This window comes from Blennius ocellaris (assembly GCF_963422515.1).
Source record: "Blennius ocellaris genome assembly, contig: SCAFFOLD_252, whole genome shotgun sequence".
NCBI classification, from domain to species: Eukaryota; Metazoa; Chordata; class Actinopteri; order Blenniiformes; family Blenniidae; genus Blennius; species Blennius ocellaris.
In genome coordinates, this window is record NW_027662020.1 from 12,501 (window position 1) to 30,997 (window position 18,497).

The 18,497-nt window shown below is 54.8% G+C and overlaps 1 protein-coding gene across 2 annotated transcripts in view; it reads left to right on the forward strand.

Moving 5' to 3' along the window:
* Positions 1-17,513, forward strand: part of LOC308148420 (thioredoxin-related transmembrane protein 2-B-like) — a 21,003-nt gene extending 3,490 nt beyond the window's left edge. The window contains exons 3-7 of one of the 2 annotated variants that reach the window (XM_080521882.1): positions 6,897-6,973; positions 7,943-8,049; positions 8,384-8,449; positions 8,606-8,735; positions 17,204-17,513. In XM_080521882.1, the coding sequence (XP_080378008.1) occupies positions 6,897-6,973; positions 7,943-8,049; positions 8,384-8,449; positions 8,606-8,735; positions 17,204-17,392 (569 nt within the window). In that variant the 3' untranslated portion in view covers positions 17,393-17,513. The remainder of the gene's footprint in view (positions 1-6,896; positions 6,974-7,942; positions 8,050-8,383; positions 8,450-8,605; positions 8,736-17,203) is intronic. The other variant, XM_080521883.1, reaches the window with a different exon arrangement.
* The last annotated feature ends 984 nt before the right edge of the window (positions 17,514-18,497 follow it).

Sequence of the window (18,497 nt, forward strand, 5' to 3'; positions counted from 1 at the left end):
CACCAAACCTTCTTCACCTTTGGGGGGTTGGTTCACACCACAACCATTACGTTTATCACCAAACCTTCTTTACCTTTGGGGGGTTGGTTCACACCACAACCATTACCAGTCTGTCACCAAACCTTCTTTACCTTTGGGGGGTTGGTTCACACCACAACCATTACCAGTCTGTCACCAAACCTTCTTCACCTTTGGGGGGTTGGTTCACACCACAACCATTACCAGTCTATCACCAAACCTTCTTCACCTTTGGGGGGTTGGTTCACACCACAACCATTACGTTTATCACCAAACCTTCTTCACCTTTGGGGGGTTGGTTCACACCACAACCATTACCAGTCTGTCACCAAACCTTCTTCACCTTTGGGGGGTTGGTTCACACCACAACCATTACGTTTATCACCAAACCTTCTTTACCTTTGGGGGGTTGGTTCACACCACAACCATTACCAGTCTGTCACCAAACCTTCTTTACCTTTGGGGGGTTGGTTCACACCACAACCATTACCAGTCTGTCACCAAACCTTCTTCACCTTTGGGGGGTTGGTTCACACCACAACCATTACCAGTGTGTCACCAAACCTTCTTCACCTTTGGGGGGTTGGTTCACACCACAACCATTACCAGTCTGTCACCAAACCTTCTTCACCTTTGGGGGGTTGGTTCACACCACAACCATTACCAGTCTATCACCAAACCTTCTTTACCTTTGGGGGGTTGGTTCACACCACAACCATTACCAGTCTGTCACCAAACCTTCTTCACCTTTGGGGGGTTGGTTCACACCACAACCATTACCAGTGTGTCACCAAACCTTCTTCACCTTTGGGGGGTTGGTTCACACCACAACCATTACCAGTCTGTCACCAAACCTTCTTCACCTTTGGGGGGTTGGTTCACACCACAACCATTACGTTTATCACCAAACCTTCTTCACCTTTGGGGGGTTGGTTCACACCACAACCATTACCAGTCTATCACCAAACCTTCTTCACCTTTGGGGGGTTGGTTCACACCACAACCATTACGTTTATCACCAAACCTTCTTCACCTTTGGGAGGTTGGTTCACACCACAACCATTACGTTTATCACCAAACCTTCTTCACCTTTGGGGGGTTGGTTCACACCACAACCATTACCAGTCTATCACCAAACCTTCTTCACCTTTGGGGGGTTGGTTCACACCACAACCATTACGTTTATCACCAAACCTTCTTCACCTTTGGGAGGTTGGTTCACACCACAACCATTACGTTTATCACCAAACCTTCTTCACCTTTGGGGGGTTGGTTCACACCACAACCATTACCAGTCTATCACCAAACCTTCTTCACCTTTGGGGGGTTGGTTCACACCACAACCATTACCAGTCTGTCACCAAACCTTCTTCACCTTTGGGAGGTTGGTTCACACCACAACCATTACGTTTATCACCAAACCTTCTTCACCTTTGGGGGGTTGGTTCACACCACAACCATTACCAGTCTATCACCAAACCTTCTTCACCTTTGGGGGGTTGGTTCACACCACAACCATTACCAGTCTGTCACCAAACCTTCTTCACCTTTGGGGGGTTGGTTCACACCACAACCATTACGTTTATCACCAAACCTTCTTCACCTTTGGGAGGTTGGTTCACACCACAACCATTACGTTTATCACCAAACCTTCTTCACCTTTGGGGGGTTGGTTCACACCACAACCATTACCAGTCTATCACCAAACCTTCTTCACCTTTGGGGGGTTGGTTCACACCACAACCATTACGTTTATCACCAAACCTTCTTCACCTTTGGGGGGTTGGTTCACACCACAACCATTACCAGTCTGTCACCAAACCTTCTTCACCTTTGGGGGGTTGGTTCACACCACAACCATTACGTTTATCACCAAACCTTCTTTACCTTTGGGGGGTTGGTTCACACCACAACCATTACCAGTCTGTCACCAAACCTTCTTCACCTTTGGGGGGTTGGTTCACACCACAACCATTACCAGTCTGTCACCAAACCTTCTTCACCTTTGGGGGGTTGGTTCACACCACAACCATTACCAGTCTATCACCAAACCTTCTTTACCTTTGGGGGGTTGGTTCACACCACAACCATTACCAGTCTGTCACCAAACCTTCTTCACCTTTGGGGGGTTGGTTCACACCACAACCATTACCAGTCTATCACCAAACCTTCTTTACCTTTGGGGGGTTGGTTCACACCACAACCATTACCAGTCTGTCACCAAACCTTCTTCACCTTTGGGGGGTTGGTTCACACCACAACCATTACCAGTCTATCACCAAACCTTCTTCACCTTTGGGGGGTTGGTTCACACCACAACCATTACCAGTCTGTCACCAAACCTTCTTCACCTTTGGGGGGTTGGTTCACACCACAACCATTACCAGTCTGTCACCAAACCTTCTTCACCTTTGGGGGGTTGGTTCACACCACAACCATTACCAGTCTGTCACCAAACCTTCTTCACCTTTGGGGGGTTGGTTCACACCACAACCATTACCAGTCTGTCACCAAACCTTCTTCACCTTTGGGGGGTTGGTTCACACCACAACCATTACGTCTGTCACCAAACCTTCTTCACCTTTGGGGGGTTGGTTCACACCACAACCATTACCAGTCTGTCACCAAACCTTCTTCACCTTTGGGGGGTTGGTTCACACCACAACCATTACGTCTGTCACCAAACCTTCTTCACCTTTGGGGGGTTGGTTCACACCACAACCATTACCAGTCTATCACCAAACCTTCTTCACCTTTGGGGGGTTGGTTCACACCACAACCATTACCAGTCTGTCACCAAACCTTCTTCACCTTTGGGGGGTTGGTTCACACCACAACCAATACCAGTCTGTCACCAAACCTTCTTCACCTTTGGGGGGTTGGTTCACACCACAACCATTACCAGTCTGTCACCAAACCTTCTTCACCTTTGGGGGGTTGGTTCACACCACAACCATTACCAGTCTATCACCAAACCTTCTTCACCTTTGGGGGGTTGGTTCACACCACAACCATTACCAGTCTGTCACCAAACCTTCTTCACCTTTGGGGGGTTGGTTCACACCACAACCATTACGTTTATCACCAAACCTTCTTCACCTTTGGGAGGTTGGTTCACACCACAACCATTACGTTTATCACCAAACCTTCTTCACCTTTGGGGGGTTGGTTCACACCACAACCATTACCAGTCTATCACCAAACCTTCTTCACCTTTGGGGGGTTGGTTCACACCACAACCATTACCAGTCTGTCACCAAACCTTCTTCACCTTTGGGGGGTTGGTTCACACCACAACCATTACGTCTGTCACCAAACCTTCTTCACCTTTGGGGGGTTGGTTCACACCACAACCATTACCAGTCTGTCACCAAACCTTCTTCACCTTTGGGGGGTTGGTTCACACCACAACCATTACGTTTATCACCAAACCTTCTTCACCTTTGGGAGGTTGGTTCACACCACAACCATTACGTTTATCACCAAACCTTCTTCACCTTTGGGAGGTTGGTTCACACCACAACCATTACGTTTATCACCAAACCTTCTTCACCTTTGGGGGGTTGGTTCACACCACAACCATTACGTTTATCACCAAACCTTCTTCACCTTTGGGAGGTTGGTTCACACCACAACCATTACGTTTATCACCAAACCTTCTTCACCTTTGGGGGGTTGGTTCACACCACAACCATTACCAGTCTGTCACCAAACCTTCTTCACCTTTGGGGGGTTGGTTCACACCACAACCATTACCAGTCTGTCACCAAACCTTCTTCACCTTTGGGAGGTTGGTTCACACCACAACCATTACGTTTATCACCAAACCTTCTTCACCTTTGGGGGGTTGGTTCACACCACAACCATTACGTTTATCACCAAACCTTCTTCACCTTTGGGAGGTTGGTTCACACCACAACCATTACGTTTATCACCAAACCTTCTTCACCTTTGGGGGGTTGGTTCACACCACAACCATTACGTTTATCACCAAACCTTCTTCACCTTTGGGAGGTTGGTTCACACCACAACCATTACGTTTATCACCAAACCTTCTTCACCTTTGGGGGGTTGGTTCACACCACAACCATTACCAGTCTGTCACCAAACCTTCTTCACCTTTGGGGGGTTGGTTCACACCACAACCATTACGTTTATCACCAAACCTTCTTTACCTTTGGGGGGTTGGTTCACACCACAACCATTACCAGTCTGTCACCAAACCTTCTTTACCTTTGGGGGGTTGGTTCACACCACAACCATTACCAGTCTGTCACCAAACCTTCTTCACCTTTGGGGGGTTGGTTCACACCACAACCATTACCAGTCTGTCACCAAACCTTCTTCACCTTTGGGGGGTTGGTTCACACCACAACCATTACGTCTGTCACCAAACCTTCTTCACCTTTGGGGGGTTGGTTCACACCACAACCATTACCAGTCTGTCACCAAACCTTCTTCACCTTTGGGGGGTTGGTTCACACCACAACCATTACCAGTCTGTCACCAAACCTTCTTTACCTTTGGGGGGTTGGTTCACACCACAACCATTACCAGTCTGTCACCAAACCTTCTTCACCTTTGGGAGGTTGGTTCACACCACAACCATTACGTTTATCACCAAACCTTCTTCACCTTTGGGGGGTTGGTTCACACCACAACCATTACCAGTCTATCACCAAACCTTCTTCACCTTTGGGGGGTTGGTTCACACCACAACCATTACCAGTCTGTCACCAAACCTTCTTCACCTTTGGGGGGTTGGTTCACACCACAACCATTACCAATCTGTCACCAAACCTTCTTCACCTTTGGGGGGTTGGTTCACACCACAACCATTACGTCTATCACCAAACCTTCTTCACCTTTGGGGGGTTGGTTCACACCACAACCATTACCAGTCTGTCACCAAACCTTCTTCACCTTTGGGGGGTTGGTTCACACCACAACCATTACCAATCTGTCACCAAACCTTCTTCACCTTTGGGGGGTTGGTTCACACCACAACCATTACGTCTATCACCAAACCTTCTTCACCTTTGGGGGGTTGGTTCACACCACAACCATTACCAGTCTGTCACCAAACCTTCTTCACCTTTGGGGGGTTGGTTCACACCACAACCATTACCAGTCTGTCACCAAACCTTCTTCACCTTTGGGGGGTTGGTTCACACCACAACCATTACCAGTCTGTCACCAAACCTTCTTCACCTTTGGGGGGTTGGTTCACACCACAACCATTACGTCTGTCACCAAACCTTCTTCACCTTTGGGGGGTTGGTTCACACCACAACCATTACCAGTCTGTCACCAAACCTTCTTCACCTTTGGGGGGTTGGTTCACACCACAACCATTACGTCTATCACCAAACCTTCTTTACCTTTGGGGGGTTGGTTCACACCACAACCATTACGTCTATCACCAAACCTTCTTCACCTTTGGGGGGTTGGTTCACACCACAACCATTACGTTTATCACCAAACCTTCTTCACCTTTGGGGGGTTGGTTCACACCACAACCATTACCAGTCTGTCACCAAACCTTCTTCACCTTTGGGGGGTTGGTTCACACCACAACCATTACGTCTATCACCAAACCTTCTTTACCTTTGGGGGGTTGGTTCACACCACAACCATTACGTCTATCACCAAACCTTCTTCACCTTTGGGGGGTTGGTTCACACCACAACCATTACGTCTGTCACCAAACCTTCTTCACCTTTGGGGGGTTGGTTCACACCACAACCATTACGTCTATCACCAAACCTTCTTCACCTTTGGGGGGTTGGTTCACACCACAACCATTACCAGTCTATCACCAAACCTTCTTCACCTTTGGGGGGTTGGTTCACACCACAACCATTACGTCTATCACCAAACCTTCTTCACCTTTGGGGGGTTGGTTCACACCACAACCATTACGTCTGTCACCAAACCTTCTTCACCTTTGGGGGGTTGGTTCACACCACAACCATTACCAGTCTGTCACCAAACCTTCTTCACCTTTGGGGGGTTGGTTCCACGGCCCCAGTGTGCAGATGCACTGTATCCACAAAGTTTTGACTCTCAAGGTGTAAAGTTTGTTCCACGGCCACTAATCCCTCCTGCAGAGACTGACGGAGGATGTTTAGCCTATACTGCACCTGCACCACTCCCCCCTCCCTCCCTCCCTCCCTCCCTCCATCCCTAGAAAACAAACATGGCGACCAGCAGTGGGATTATCACGGTCAGAGTTCTACTTTATCCTCCACGTCAGTAGTTTAGAGTTGAGACTCTCCCTGACAGCCTCCGATGCCTCATCAGTCCACTAGGATGTCGGCTTCTGTCCATTTTCTTCATGTTTATAGCCTTTTCTTCTCTGCACACGTCTGTGTGCTTTCATTACAAAATCAAGCAACAGCGCCCCCATGTGGCCTGGCAGACTAACTACATTGTTGTCCCTGTGTCCGCTGCTGCAGTGGAAACTCTCCTTTTTATGGGGTTAGGTGTCGTCATGTGAAACGTTGTGGTGTAAACGGGGTAGAGTCTGGTTTCTGCAAACAGTTCTTCCTGTGAGACAGTTTTTCCTCCACTGTTGCTCTGTGAGTTTGCTGTGTCTCTGTTAAAGACACCGAGCAGTGACTGCTGTTTGTGCTGCGGTAGAATAACGTTGATTTGAATTGATTCTACATTGTCCTCTCATACAGTGTGAAGACACAATGTTAGAAAACCACAAGTTACGGTGTGTGTGTGTGTGTGTGTGCGTGTGTGTGTGTGTGTGTGTGTGTGTGTGTGTGTGTGTGTGTGTGTGTGTGTGTGTGTGTGTGTGTGTGTGTGTGTGTGTGTGTGTGTGTGTGTGTGTGTGTGTGTGTGTGTGTGTGTGTGTGTGTGTGTTTCAGTGTTTCTGATGACATGTAAGCCTCCTCTCTACATGGGACCAGAATACATCAAATACTTCAGCGACAAAACTATCGATGTGAGTAAAAACTGGAAATGTGTTTCTGTGATGATGACAACGAAGATGACAATAATGACGACGATGACGAAGATGACAATGATGACGACGACAATGATGATGATGACGAAGATGATGACGATGACGAAGATGACAATGATGACGACGACGGTGATGATGGCAACGACGATGATGACGAAGACAATGATGATGATGATGAAGATGACAATGATGATGATGACGAAGATGACAATGATGACGACGATGATGATGACGATGACGAAGATGACTGATGACGACGATGATGATGACGATGTTGATGACGATGACGATGATGATGACGATGACGGCGATGATGATGAAGATGACAATGATGATGATGACGAAGATGACAATGATGACGACGATGACAATGACGAAGATGACAATGATGACGACGATGATGATGGCGATGATGACAATGATGATGATGACGAAGATGACAATGATGACAACGACGATGATGACGACGACAATGATGATGATGACGAAGATGACAATGATGACGACGATGATGACGATGACAATAATGATGACGATGATGATGACGATGACGGCGATGATGATGAAGATGACAATGATGATGATGACGAAGATGACAATGATGACGACGATGATGATGAGGAAGATGACAATGATGACGACGATGATGATGGCGATGATGATGACGACGACGACGACGACGACGACGACAACAACGAAGATGACAATGATAACGATGATGACGACGATGATGACGACGATGATGATGATGATGATGATGACGACGACGATAATGATGAAGATGATTGATGATGACGATAATGACGCTACTGACGATGATGACGATAATGACGATGATGACGATAATGATTATGATGACGATAATGACGATAATGATGATGATGACGATGATGATGATGATAATGACGATGATGATGATGATGATGATGTCCCTGCTCTGATCTTCAGGACGAGTTGGACAGGGACGGACGTGTGACGTGGATCGTGGAGTTTTTTGCTAACTGGTCTCCGGAGTGTCAGTCTTTCGCCTCAGTCTACGCAGATCTGTCTCTGAAGTAAGACTCCTGCTCCTCCCTCCTCTCTGCTCCTCCTCCTCTCTGCTCCTCCTCCTCCTCACTGCTCCTCCTCCTACTTCTCTCTCCTCCTCTCTCCTCCTCCTACTTTTCTCTTCTCCTCCTCTCTGCTCCTCCTCCTACTTCTCTCTCCTCCTACTTTTCTCTTCTCCTCCTCTCTGCTCCTCCTCCTACTTCTCTCTCCTCCTACTTTTCTCTTCTCCTCCTCTCTGCTCCTCCTCCTCACTACTCCTCCTCCTCTCTGCTCCTCCTCCTCACTGCTCCTCCTACTTCTCTCTTCTCCTCTCTGCTCCTCCTCACTGCTCCTCTTCTACAGGTATAACTGTGCTGGGCTGAAGTTTGGGAAAGTGGACATTGGACGTTATGGAGAAGTTTCTAAGAGGTTGGTTCTATTTATCTCTGTTTTAGTTAGGCTCTGCTCAGCTGTTCTCTCAGCTGTTCTCCTCAACTGTTCTCTCAGCTGCTCCTCACAGCTGTTCTCTCAGCTGCTCACCTCAGCTGTTCTCTCAGCTGCTCCTCACAGCTGTTCTCTCTGCAGGTACAAGGTGTCTGCCTCTCCCCTGTCCAAGCAGCTGCCCTCCTTGGTGCTGTTCCAGGGGGGGAAGGAGGTGCTGCGACGCCCCCAGGTGGACAAAAAGGGCCGTGCGGTGTCCTGGAGCTTCACTGAGGTGAGAGGAGGAGGTGGTATCAGTAGTAGTAGTTTAAAGTACCTGTAACTGAGTACTGGACATGAGAGAGTCACTCCTGAAGCTGTTGGCCTATCATGGTGATGTGGTGTTGAACCAGGAGCCAGAGACCTGGATCAGAACCATGATCCAGTGTGGTGTTGAACCAGGAGCCAGAGACCTGGATCAGAACCATGATCCAGTGTGGTGTTGAACCAGGAGCCAGAGACCTGGATCGGAACCATGATCCAGTGTGGTGTTGAACCAGGAGCCAGAGACCTGGATCGGAACCATGATCCAGTGTGGTGTTGAACCAGGAGCCAGAGACCTGGATCAGAACCATGATCCAGTGTGGTGTTGAACCAGGAGCCAGAGACCTGGATCGGAACCATGATCCAGTGTGGTGTTGAACCAGGAGCCAGAGACCTGGATCGGAACCATGATCCAGTGTGGTGTTGAACCAGGAGCCAGAGACCTGGATCAGAACCATGATCCAGTGTGGTGTTGAACCAGGAGCCAGAGACCTGGATCAGAACCATGATCCAGTGTGGTGTTGAACCAGGAGCCAGAGACCTGGATCAGAACCATGATCCAGTGTGGTGTTGAACCAGGAGCCAGAGACCTGGATCAGAACCATGATCCAGTGTGGTGTTGAACCAGGAGCCAGAGACCTGGATCAGAACCATGATCCAGTGTGGTGTTGAACCAGGAGCCAGAGACCTGGATCAGAACCATGATCCAGTGTGGTGTTGAACCAGGAGCCAGAGACCTGGATCAGAACCATGATCCAGTGGTGAATGAATCACGTTCACCATGAATCAGTTGCAGTGTGTTCAGGAGTTGAGTGATGAGGGTGCTGCAGTGGGGGGTGACAGATGAGGGGACCAGGATGTCAGTGATGGCAGAGTCTAGAGATGTGGGGGGGTGAGGATGTGGGGGGGCGAGGTGGAACACTGCAGTCTGGAGATGTGGGGGGGCCAGGTGGAACACTGTAGTCTGGAGATGTGGGGGGGCGAGCATGTGGGGGGGCGAGGTGGAACACTGCCGTCTGGAGATGTGGGGGGGCCAGGTGGAACACTGCCGTCTGGAGATGTGGGGGGGCGAGGTGGAACACTGCCGTCTGGAGATGTGGGGGGGCCAGGTGGATCACTGTAGTCTGGAGATGTGGGGGGGCGAGGTGGAACACTGTCGTCTGGAGATGTGGGGGGGAGGCAGGTGGAACACTGCAGTCTGGAGATGTGGGGGGGCGAGGTGGAACACTGCCGTCTGGAGATGTGGGGGGGGAGGCCAGATGGAACACTGCAGTCTGGAGATGTGGGGGGGCGAGGTGGAACACTGCCGTCTGGAGATGTGGGGGGGCGAGGTGGAACACTGTCGTCTGGAGATGTGGGGGGGGAGGCCAGATGGAACACTGCAGTCTGGAGATGTGGGGGGGCGAGGTGGAACACTGCCGTCTGGAGATGTGGGGGGGCGAGGTGGAACACTGCCGTCTGGAGATGTGGGGGGGCCAGGTGGAACACTGCCGTCTGGAGATGTGGGGGGGCCAGGTGGAACACTGCAGTCTGGAGATGTGGGGAGGCGAGGTGGAACACTGCCGTCTGGAGATGTGGGGGGGCCAGGTGGAACACTGCCGTCTGGAGATGTGGGGGGGCCAGGTGGAACACTGCAGTCTGGAGATGTGGGGAGGCGAGGTGGAACACTGCCGTCTGGAGATGTGGGGGGGCCAGGTGGAACACTGCCGTCTGGAGATGTGGGGGGGAGGCAGGTGGAACACTGCCGTCTGGAGATGTGGGGGGGCGAGGTGGAACACTGCCGTCTGGAGATGTGGGGGGGCCAGGTGGAACACTGCCGTCTGGAGATGTGGGGGGGCCAGGTGGAACACTGCAGTCTGGAGATGTGGGGAGGCGAGGTGGAACACTGCCGTCTGGAGATGTGGGGGGGCCAGGTGGAACACTGCCGTCTGGAGATGTGGGGGGGCCAGGTGGAACACTGCAGTCTGGAGATGTGGGGAGGCGAGGTGGAACACTGCCGTCTGGAGATGTGGGGGGGCCAGGTGGAACACTGCCGTCTGGAGATGTGGGGGGGCGAGCATGTGGGGGGGCGAGCATGTGGGGGGGCGAGGTGGAACACTGCCGTCTAGAGATGTGGGGGGGCGAGGTGGAACACTGCCGTCTGGAGATGTGGGGGGGCCAGGTGGAACACTGCAGTCTGGAGATGTGGGGGGGCGAGGTGGAACACTGCCGTCTGGAGATGTGGGGGGGCGAGGTGGAACACTGCAGTCTGGAGATGTGGGGGGGCGAGGTGGAACACTGCCGTCTGGAGATGTGGGGGGGCGAGGTGGAACACTGCCGTCTGGAGATGTGGGGGGGAGGCAGGTGGAACACTGCAGTCTGGAGATGTGGGGGGGCGAGGTGGAACACTGTCGTCTGGAGATGTGGGGGGGGAGGCCAGATGGAACACTGCAGTCTGGAGATGTGGGGGGGCGAGGTGGAACACTGCCGTCTGGAGATGTGGGGGGGCGAGGTGGAACACTGCCGTCTGGAGATGTGGGGGGGCCAGGTGGAACACTGCAGTCTGGAGATGTGGGGAGGCGAGGTGGAACACTGCCGTCTGGAGATGTGGGGGGGCCAGGTGGAACACTGCAGTCTGGAGATGTGGGGAGGCGAGGTGGAACACTGCCGTCTGGAGATGTGGGGGGGCCAGGTGGAACACTGCCGTCTGGAGATGTGGGGGGGCCAGGTGGAACACTGCCGTCTGGAGATGTGGGGGGGCGAGCATGTGGGGGGGCGAGCATGTGGGGGGGCGAGGTGGAACACTGCCGTCTAGAGATGTGGGGGGGCGAGGTGGAACACTGCCGTCTGGAGATGTGGGGGGGCCAGGTGGAACACTGCAGTCTGGAGATGTGGGGGGGCGAGGTGGAACACTGCCGTCTGGAGATGTGGGGGGGCGAGGTGGAACACTGCCGTCTGGAGATGTGGGGGGGCCAGGTGGATCACTGTAGTCTGGAGATGTGGGGGGGCGAGGTGGAACACTGTCGTCTGGAGATGTGGGGGGGAGGCAGGTGGAACACTGCAGTCTGGAGATGTGGGGGGGCGAGGTGGAACACTGTCGTCTGGAGATGTGGGGGGGGAGGCCAGATGGAACACTGCAGTCTGGAGATGTGGGGGGGCGAGGTGGAACACTGCCGTCTGGAGATGTGGGGGGGCGAGGTGGAACACTGCCGTCTGGAGATGTGGGGGGGCCAGGTGGAACACTGCCGTCTGGAGATGTGGGGGGGCCAGGTGGAACACTGCAGTCTGGAGATGTGGGGGGGCCAGGTGGAACACTGCAGTCTGGAGATGTGGGGAGGCGAGGTGGAACACTGCCGTCTGGAGATGTGGGGGGGCCAGGTGGAACACTGCAGTCTGGAGATGTGGGGAGGCGAGGTGGAACACTGCCGTCTGGAGATGTGGGGGGGCCAGGTGGAACACTGCCGTCTGGAGATGTGGGGGGGCGAGCATGTGGGGGGGCGAGCATGTGGGGGGGCGAGGTGGAACACTGCCGTCTAGAGATGTGGGGGGGCGAGGTGGAACACTGCCGTCTGGAGATGTGGGGGGGCCAGGTGGAACACTGCAGTCTGGAGATGTGGGGGGGCGAGGTGGAACACTGCCGTCTGGAGATGTGGGGGGGCCAGGTGGATCACTGTAGTCTGGAGATGTGGGGGGGCGAGGTGGAACACTGTCGTCTGGAGATGTTTTGGGGGGAGGCAGGTGGAACACTGCAGTCTGGAGATGTGGGGGGGCGAGGTGGAACACTGTCGTCTGGAGATGTGGGGGGGGAGGCCAGATGGAACACTGCAGTCTGGAGATGTGGGGGGGCGAGGTGGAACACTGCCGTCTGGAGATGTGGGGGGGCCAGGTGGAACACTGCAGTCTGGAGATGTGGGGGGGCGAGGTGGAACACTGCCGTCTGGAGATGTGGGGGGGCCAGGTGGAACACTGCAGTCTGGAGATGTGGGGAGGCGAGGTGGAACACTGCCGTCTGGAGATGTGGGGGGGCCAGGTGGAACACTGCCGTCTGGAGATGTGGGGGGGCCAGGTGGAACACTGCAGTCTGGAGATGTGGGGAGGCGAGGTGGAACACTGCCGTCTGGAGATGTGGGGGGGCCAGGTGGAACACTGCCGTCTGGAGATGTGGGGGGGCCGGGTGGAACACTGTCGTCTGGAGATGTGGGGGGGCCAGATAGAACACTGCAGTCTGGGTGTTTTGAATATGAGGTGCAAATGAAAACCGGCTGGCTGAAACTGAAATCAGACGTCATCTTGAAGAGGAGCCATGATGAAAGCTCTCCAACAGCAGCTCCTTCACCTACAATCAGTTGGAGGACATCCTGGACAGCATCAACACCAAGCTGTCCAGCTTCAATGTCCGTCTCGCCCTGGTGGAGGAGCTCCACCCTGGTGGAGGAGCTCCACCCTGAGTTTCAAGCTCTTCGGGACTCGCTGGAATTCAGCCAACAACAGGTAGCGGACCTGACAGCAGAGAACCAGGAGCTGAGAGATGAGGTGGACCTGCTGAACCAGGGACTGAGAGATGAGGTGGACCTGCTGAACCAGGGACTGAGAGATGAGGTGGACCTGCTGAACCAGGGACTGAGAGATGAGGTGGACCTGCTGAACCAGGGACTGAGAGACGAGGTGGACCTGCTGAACCAGGGACTGAGACACGAGGTGGACCTGCTGAACCAGGGACTGAAGGACTGAACCAGCAGAACAAGAAGATGAAGGAGTCCATCCTGGACCTTCAAAGCAGAAGCATGAGAGACAACCTCGTCTTCGCGGGACTTCCAGAACACGAGGAGGAAAACGTGGGAACATCGCTGTGAGGATTCATGCGGGAGCTCCTGAAGCTTCCTGTGGACACTGTTAATAACATCACCTTCACCCCTGTCCTCCGCCTGGGGAGGACAGGACAACCAGCCCCCCCGTCCACCACCTGGGAGGGACACGACAGGACAACCAGCCCCCCCGTCCACCGTCTGGGAGGGAGACGACAGGACAACCAGCGCCCCCGTCCTCCGCCTGGGAGGGACACGACAGGACAACCAGCCCCCCCGTCCACTGTCTGGGAGGGACACGACAGGACAACCAGCGCCCCCCGTCCAACGCCTGGGAGGGACATGACAGGACAACCAGCCCCCCCGTCCACTGTCTGGGAGGGAGACGACAGGACAACCAGCACCCCCGTCCACCGCCTGGGAGGGACACGACAGGACAACCAGCCCCCCCGTCCACCACCTGGGAGGGACACGACAGGACAACCAGCCCCCCCGTCCACCGTCTGGGAGGGAGACGACAGGACAACCAGCGCCCCCCGTCCTCCGCCTGGGAGGGACACGACAGGACAACCAGCCCCCCCGTCCACCACCTGGGAGGGACATGACAGGACAACCAGCCCCCCCGTCCACTGTCTGGGAGGGAGACGACAGGACAACCAGCACCCCCGTCCACCACCTGGGAGGGACATGACAGGACAACCAGCCCCCCCGTCCACTGTCTGGGAGGGATACGACAGGACAACCAGCCCCCCCGTCCACCACCTGGGAGGGACATGACAGGACAACCAGCCCCCCCGTCCACTGTCTGGGAGGGAGACGACAGGACAACCAGCACCCCCGTCCACCGCCTGGGAGGGACACGACAGGACAACCACCCCCCCCGTCCACCACCTGGGAGGGACATGACAGGACAACCAGCCCCCCCGTCCACAGACTGGTCCGCGGGACTCGGCTGGGCTCAGCCCGAAGGGACGACGCGGGCCCCTCCTCCTCATCCTCCTGTGGACCCACCACCCACAGAGGCTGCCGTAGGGGTCGGGTGCAGTGTGGATTGGGTGGCAGTCGACGGTAGGGGCCTCGACGACGCGATCCCCGGACACAGACTGGTTTTCGGGACATGGAACGTGACCTCGCTGGGGGGGAAGGAGCCCGAGCTTGTGGGGGAGGCTGAGAGATACCGTCTAGATATAGTCGGGCTCACCTCCACTCACAGCTTGGCTCTGGAACCCAGCTCCTCCACAGGGGCTGGATACTCGCGGTGTGAGGCGCGGGCTGGCGTGGGCTTGCTTATTGCCCCACAGCTCCACCGCCAAGTTGGAGTTCACCCCGGGGAATGAGAGGGTCACATCCCCTCACCTTCGGGTAGGGGACAGATCTCTGCCTCTTGTCTCGGCCTATGCACCGAACAGCAGTTCAGAGTACCCAACCTTCTTGGAGTCGAAGGGTGTGTTCCAACTACAGAGGGCTCACACTCCTCAGCCTCCCCGGGAAAGTCTATTCCAGGGTACTGGAGAGGAGGGTCCGGCCGTTAGTCCAACCTCGGATCCAAGAGGAACAATGCGGTTTTCGTCCTGGTGGTGGAACACTGGACCAGCTCTATACCCTCCACCAGGTGCTCCTGATGGTGGAACACTGGACCAGCTCTATACCCTCCACCAGGTTCTCCTGGTGGTGGAACACTGGACCAGCTCTATACCCTCCACCAGGTTCTCCTGGTGGTGGAACACTGGACCAGCTCTATACCCTCCACCAGGTTCTCCTGATGGTGGAACACTGGACCAGCTCTATACCCTCCACCAGGTTCTCCTGGTGGTGGAACACTGGAGCAGCTCTATACCCTCCACCAGGTTCTCCTGATGGTGGAACACTGGACCAGCTCTATACCCTCCACCAGGTTCTCCTGGTGGTGGAACACTGGAGCAGCTCTATACCCTCCACCAGGTTCTCCTGCTGGTGGAACACTGGACCAGCTCTATACCCTCCACCAGGTGCTTGAGGGTTCGTGGGAGTTCGCCCAACCAGTCCACATGTGTTTTGTGGATCTGGAGAAGGCGTTCGACCGTGTCCCTCAGGACGTCCTGTGGGGGGTGCTCCGGGAGTATGGAGTCCGGGGCCCCTTGTTGAGGGCTGTTTGGTCCTTGTATTCCCGGAGCAGGAGTTTGGTTCACATTGCCGGCAGTAAGTCGGACCTGTTCCCAGTGCACGTTGGCCTCTGGCAGGGCTGTCCTTTATCACCGGTTCTGTTCATCATATACATGGACAGAATCTTTAGGCACAGCCGGGGGCCAGAGGGGGTCCAGTTTGGGGACCACAGGATCTCATCTCTGCTATTTGCGGATGATGTGGTTCTGTTGGCTCCATCAAGCCTGGACCTTCAGCGTGCACTGACACGGTTCACAGCCGAGTGTGAAGCAGCTGGGATGAGGATCAGCACCTCTAAATCCGAGGCCATGGTTCTCGACCGGAAAAAGGTGTCTTGCCCGCTCCAGGTCGGTGGAGTGCCCTTGTCCCAGGTGGAGGAGTTCAAGTATCTTGGGGTCTTGTTCACGAGTGGGGGGAAGATGGAGCGTGAGATCGACAGGCGGATCGGTGCAGCGTCTGCAGTTATGCAGTCATTGTATCGGTCCGTCGTGGTGAAGAAGGAGCTGAGCCAAAAAGTGAAGCTCTTGATTTACCGGTCGATCTTCGTTCCTCCCCTCACCTATGGTCATGAACTATGGGTCATGACCGAAAGAACCAGATCCCGGATACAAGTGACTGAAATGAGCTTCCTCCGTAGGGTGGCTGGGCGTACCCTTAGAGATAGGGTGAGGAGCTCAGTCACCCTTAGAGATAGGGTGAGGAGCTCAGTCACCCTTAGAGATAGGGTGAGGAGCTCAGTCACCCTTAGAGATAGGGTGAGGAGCTCAGTCACCCTTAGAGAGAGGGGTAGGAGCTCAGTCACCCTTAGAGATAGGGTGAGGAGCTCAGTCACCCTTAGAGAGAGGGGGAGGAGCTCAGTCACCCTTAGAGAGAGGGTGAGGAGTTCAGTCACCCTTAGAGAGAGGGTGAGGAGTTCAGTCACCAGGAGGAGCGCGGAGTAGAGCCGCTGCTCCTCCACATCCAGAGGAGCAGCTGAGGAGGCTCAGGCATCTGTTTGGGATGGACGCCTTTCCAGGGAGGTGTTCGGGGCATGTCCCTCTGGTAGGACGCCTCAGGACAGACCTAGGACACCTGGAGGGACTATGTCTCTCTATGGCTTGGGAACACCTTGGGGTGCCACTGGAAGAGCTGGAGGAAGTGTCTTGGGCGAGGGAAGTCTGGGCAACCCTGCTCTGACTGCTGCCTCAGCGACTCAGCCTGGATAAAGCGGTAGATAATGGATGGATGTGTCTGGCAAATGTCCAAGCTGCAAAGAAAGTAAGATTAATGCATCCGGTTCCAATTAAGAACCAATATACGCTGACCGTGATCATGCTTTGAAATGGGCATTACATTTTCTTCGAAGGAGTCTTAAAAAGGTCTTAAAAAAGTCTTAAATGTAACTTATAGAAACCTGCAGGAACCCTGGTGGGTGTTCAGAGTCTGCAGACATGATGGTTTACATTCGCCTTGTGCAATGTGAGAGGTTGTGACTCCTCAATGTTACGTGACAGAACCTTCTGCTCTGTTCCAGGAGAACATCATCCGAGAGTTCAACCTCAACGAGCTCTACCAGAAGTCCAAGAAGCTCAGCAAAAACAAAGGAGACACTCTGAGCCCATCCCACTTCCCCCCCGTCCCCGAGGAGGATGAGCCAGACCAGCCTGGGGCTGACGGAAACCCGGGGGGGCCACAGGAGCCCGAATCAAAGAAAGACAAATAGGAGCGGAGAAATGGACATCTGGAGGTCTCAGCTCGGACAGCTTGGACAACTCGGCCACCTCGTCTGTACGGTTCCGTTAAAGTCTTAAGTCAACCCCCTCAAAGTCCCCCAATGCCCCCCCAACCCCCTCAAAGTCCCCCAATGCCCCCCGACCCCCTCAAAGTCCGACCCCCTCAAAGTCCCCCAATGCCCCCCCGACCCCCTCAAAGTCCCCCAATGCCCCCAACCCCCTCAAAGTCCCCCAATGCCCCCCCAACCCCCTCAAAGTCCCCCAATGCCCCCCCGACCCCCTCAAAGTCCGACCCCCTCAAAGTCCCCCAATGCCCCCAACCCCCTCAAAGTCCCCCAATGCCCCCCCAACCCCCTCAAAGTCCCCCAATGCCCCCCCGACCCCCTCAAAGTCCGACCCCCTCAAAGTCCCCCAATGCCCCCCGACCCCCTCAAAGTCCGACCCCCTCAAAGTCCCCCAATGCCCCCCCGACCCCCTCAAAGTCCGACCCCCTCAAAGTCCCCCAATGCCCCCCCGACCCCCTCAAAGTCCCCCAATACCCCCCAACCCCCTCAAAGTCCGACCCCCTCAAAGTCCCCCAATGCCCCCCCAACCCCCTCAAAGTCCCCCAATGCCCCCCAACCCCCTCAAAGTCCGACCCCCTCAAAGTCCGACCCCCTCAAAGTCCCCCAATGCCCCCCCGACCCCCTCAAAGTCCGACCCCCTCAAAGTCCCCCAATGCCCCCCCAACCCCCTCAAAGTCTCCCAATGCCCCCCAACCCCCTCAAAGTCCCCCAATGCCCCCCCAACCCCCTCAAAGTCCCCCAATGCCCCCCAACCCCCTCAAAGTCCGACCCCCTCAAAGTCCCCCAATGCCCCCCGACCCTCTCAAAGTCCCCCAATGCCCCCCCGACCCCCTCAAAGTCCCCCAATGCCCCCCAACCCCCTCAAAGTCCCCCAATGCCCCCCAACCCCCTCAAAGTCCCCCAATGCCCCCCCAACCCCCTCAAAGTCCCCCAATGCCCCACAACCCCCTCAAAGTCCGACCCCCTCAAAGTCCCCCAATGCCCCCCCAACCCCCTCAAAGTTCCCCAATGCCCCCCAACCCCCTCAAAG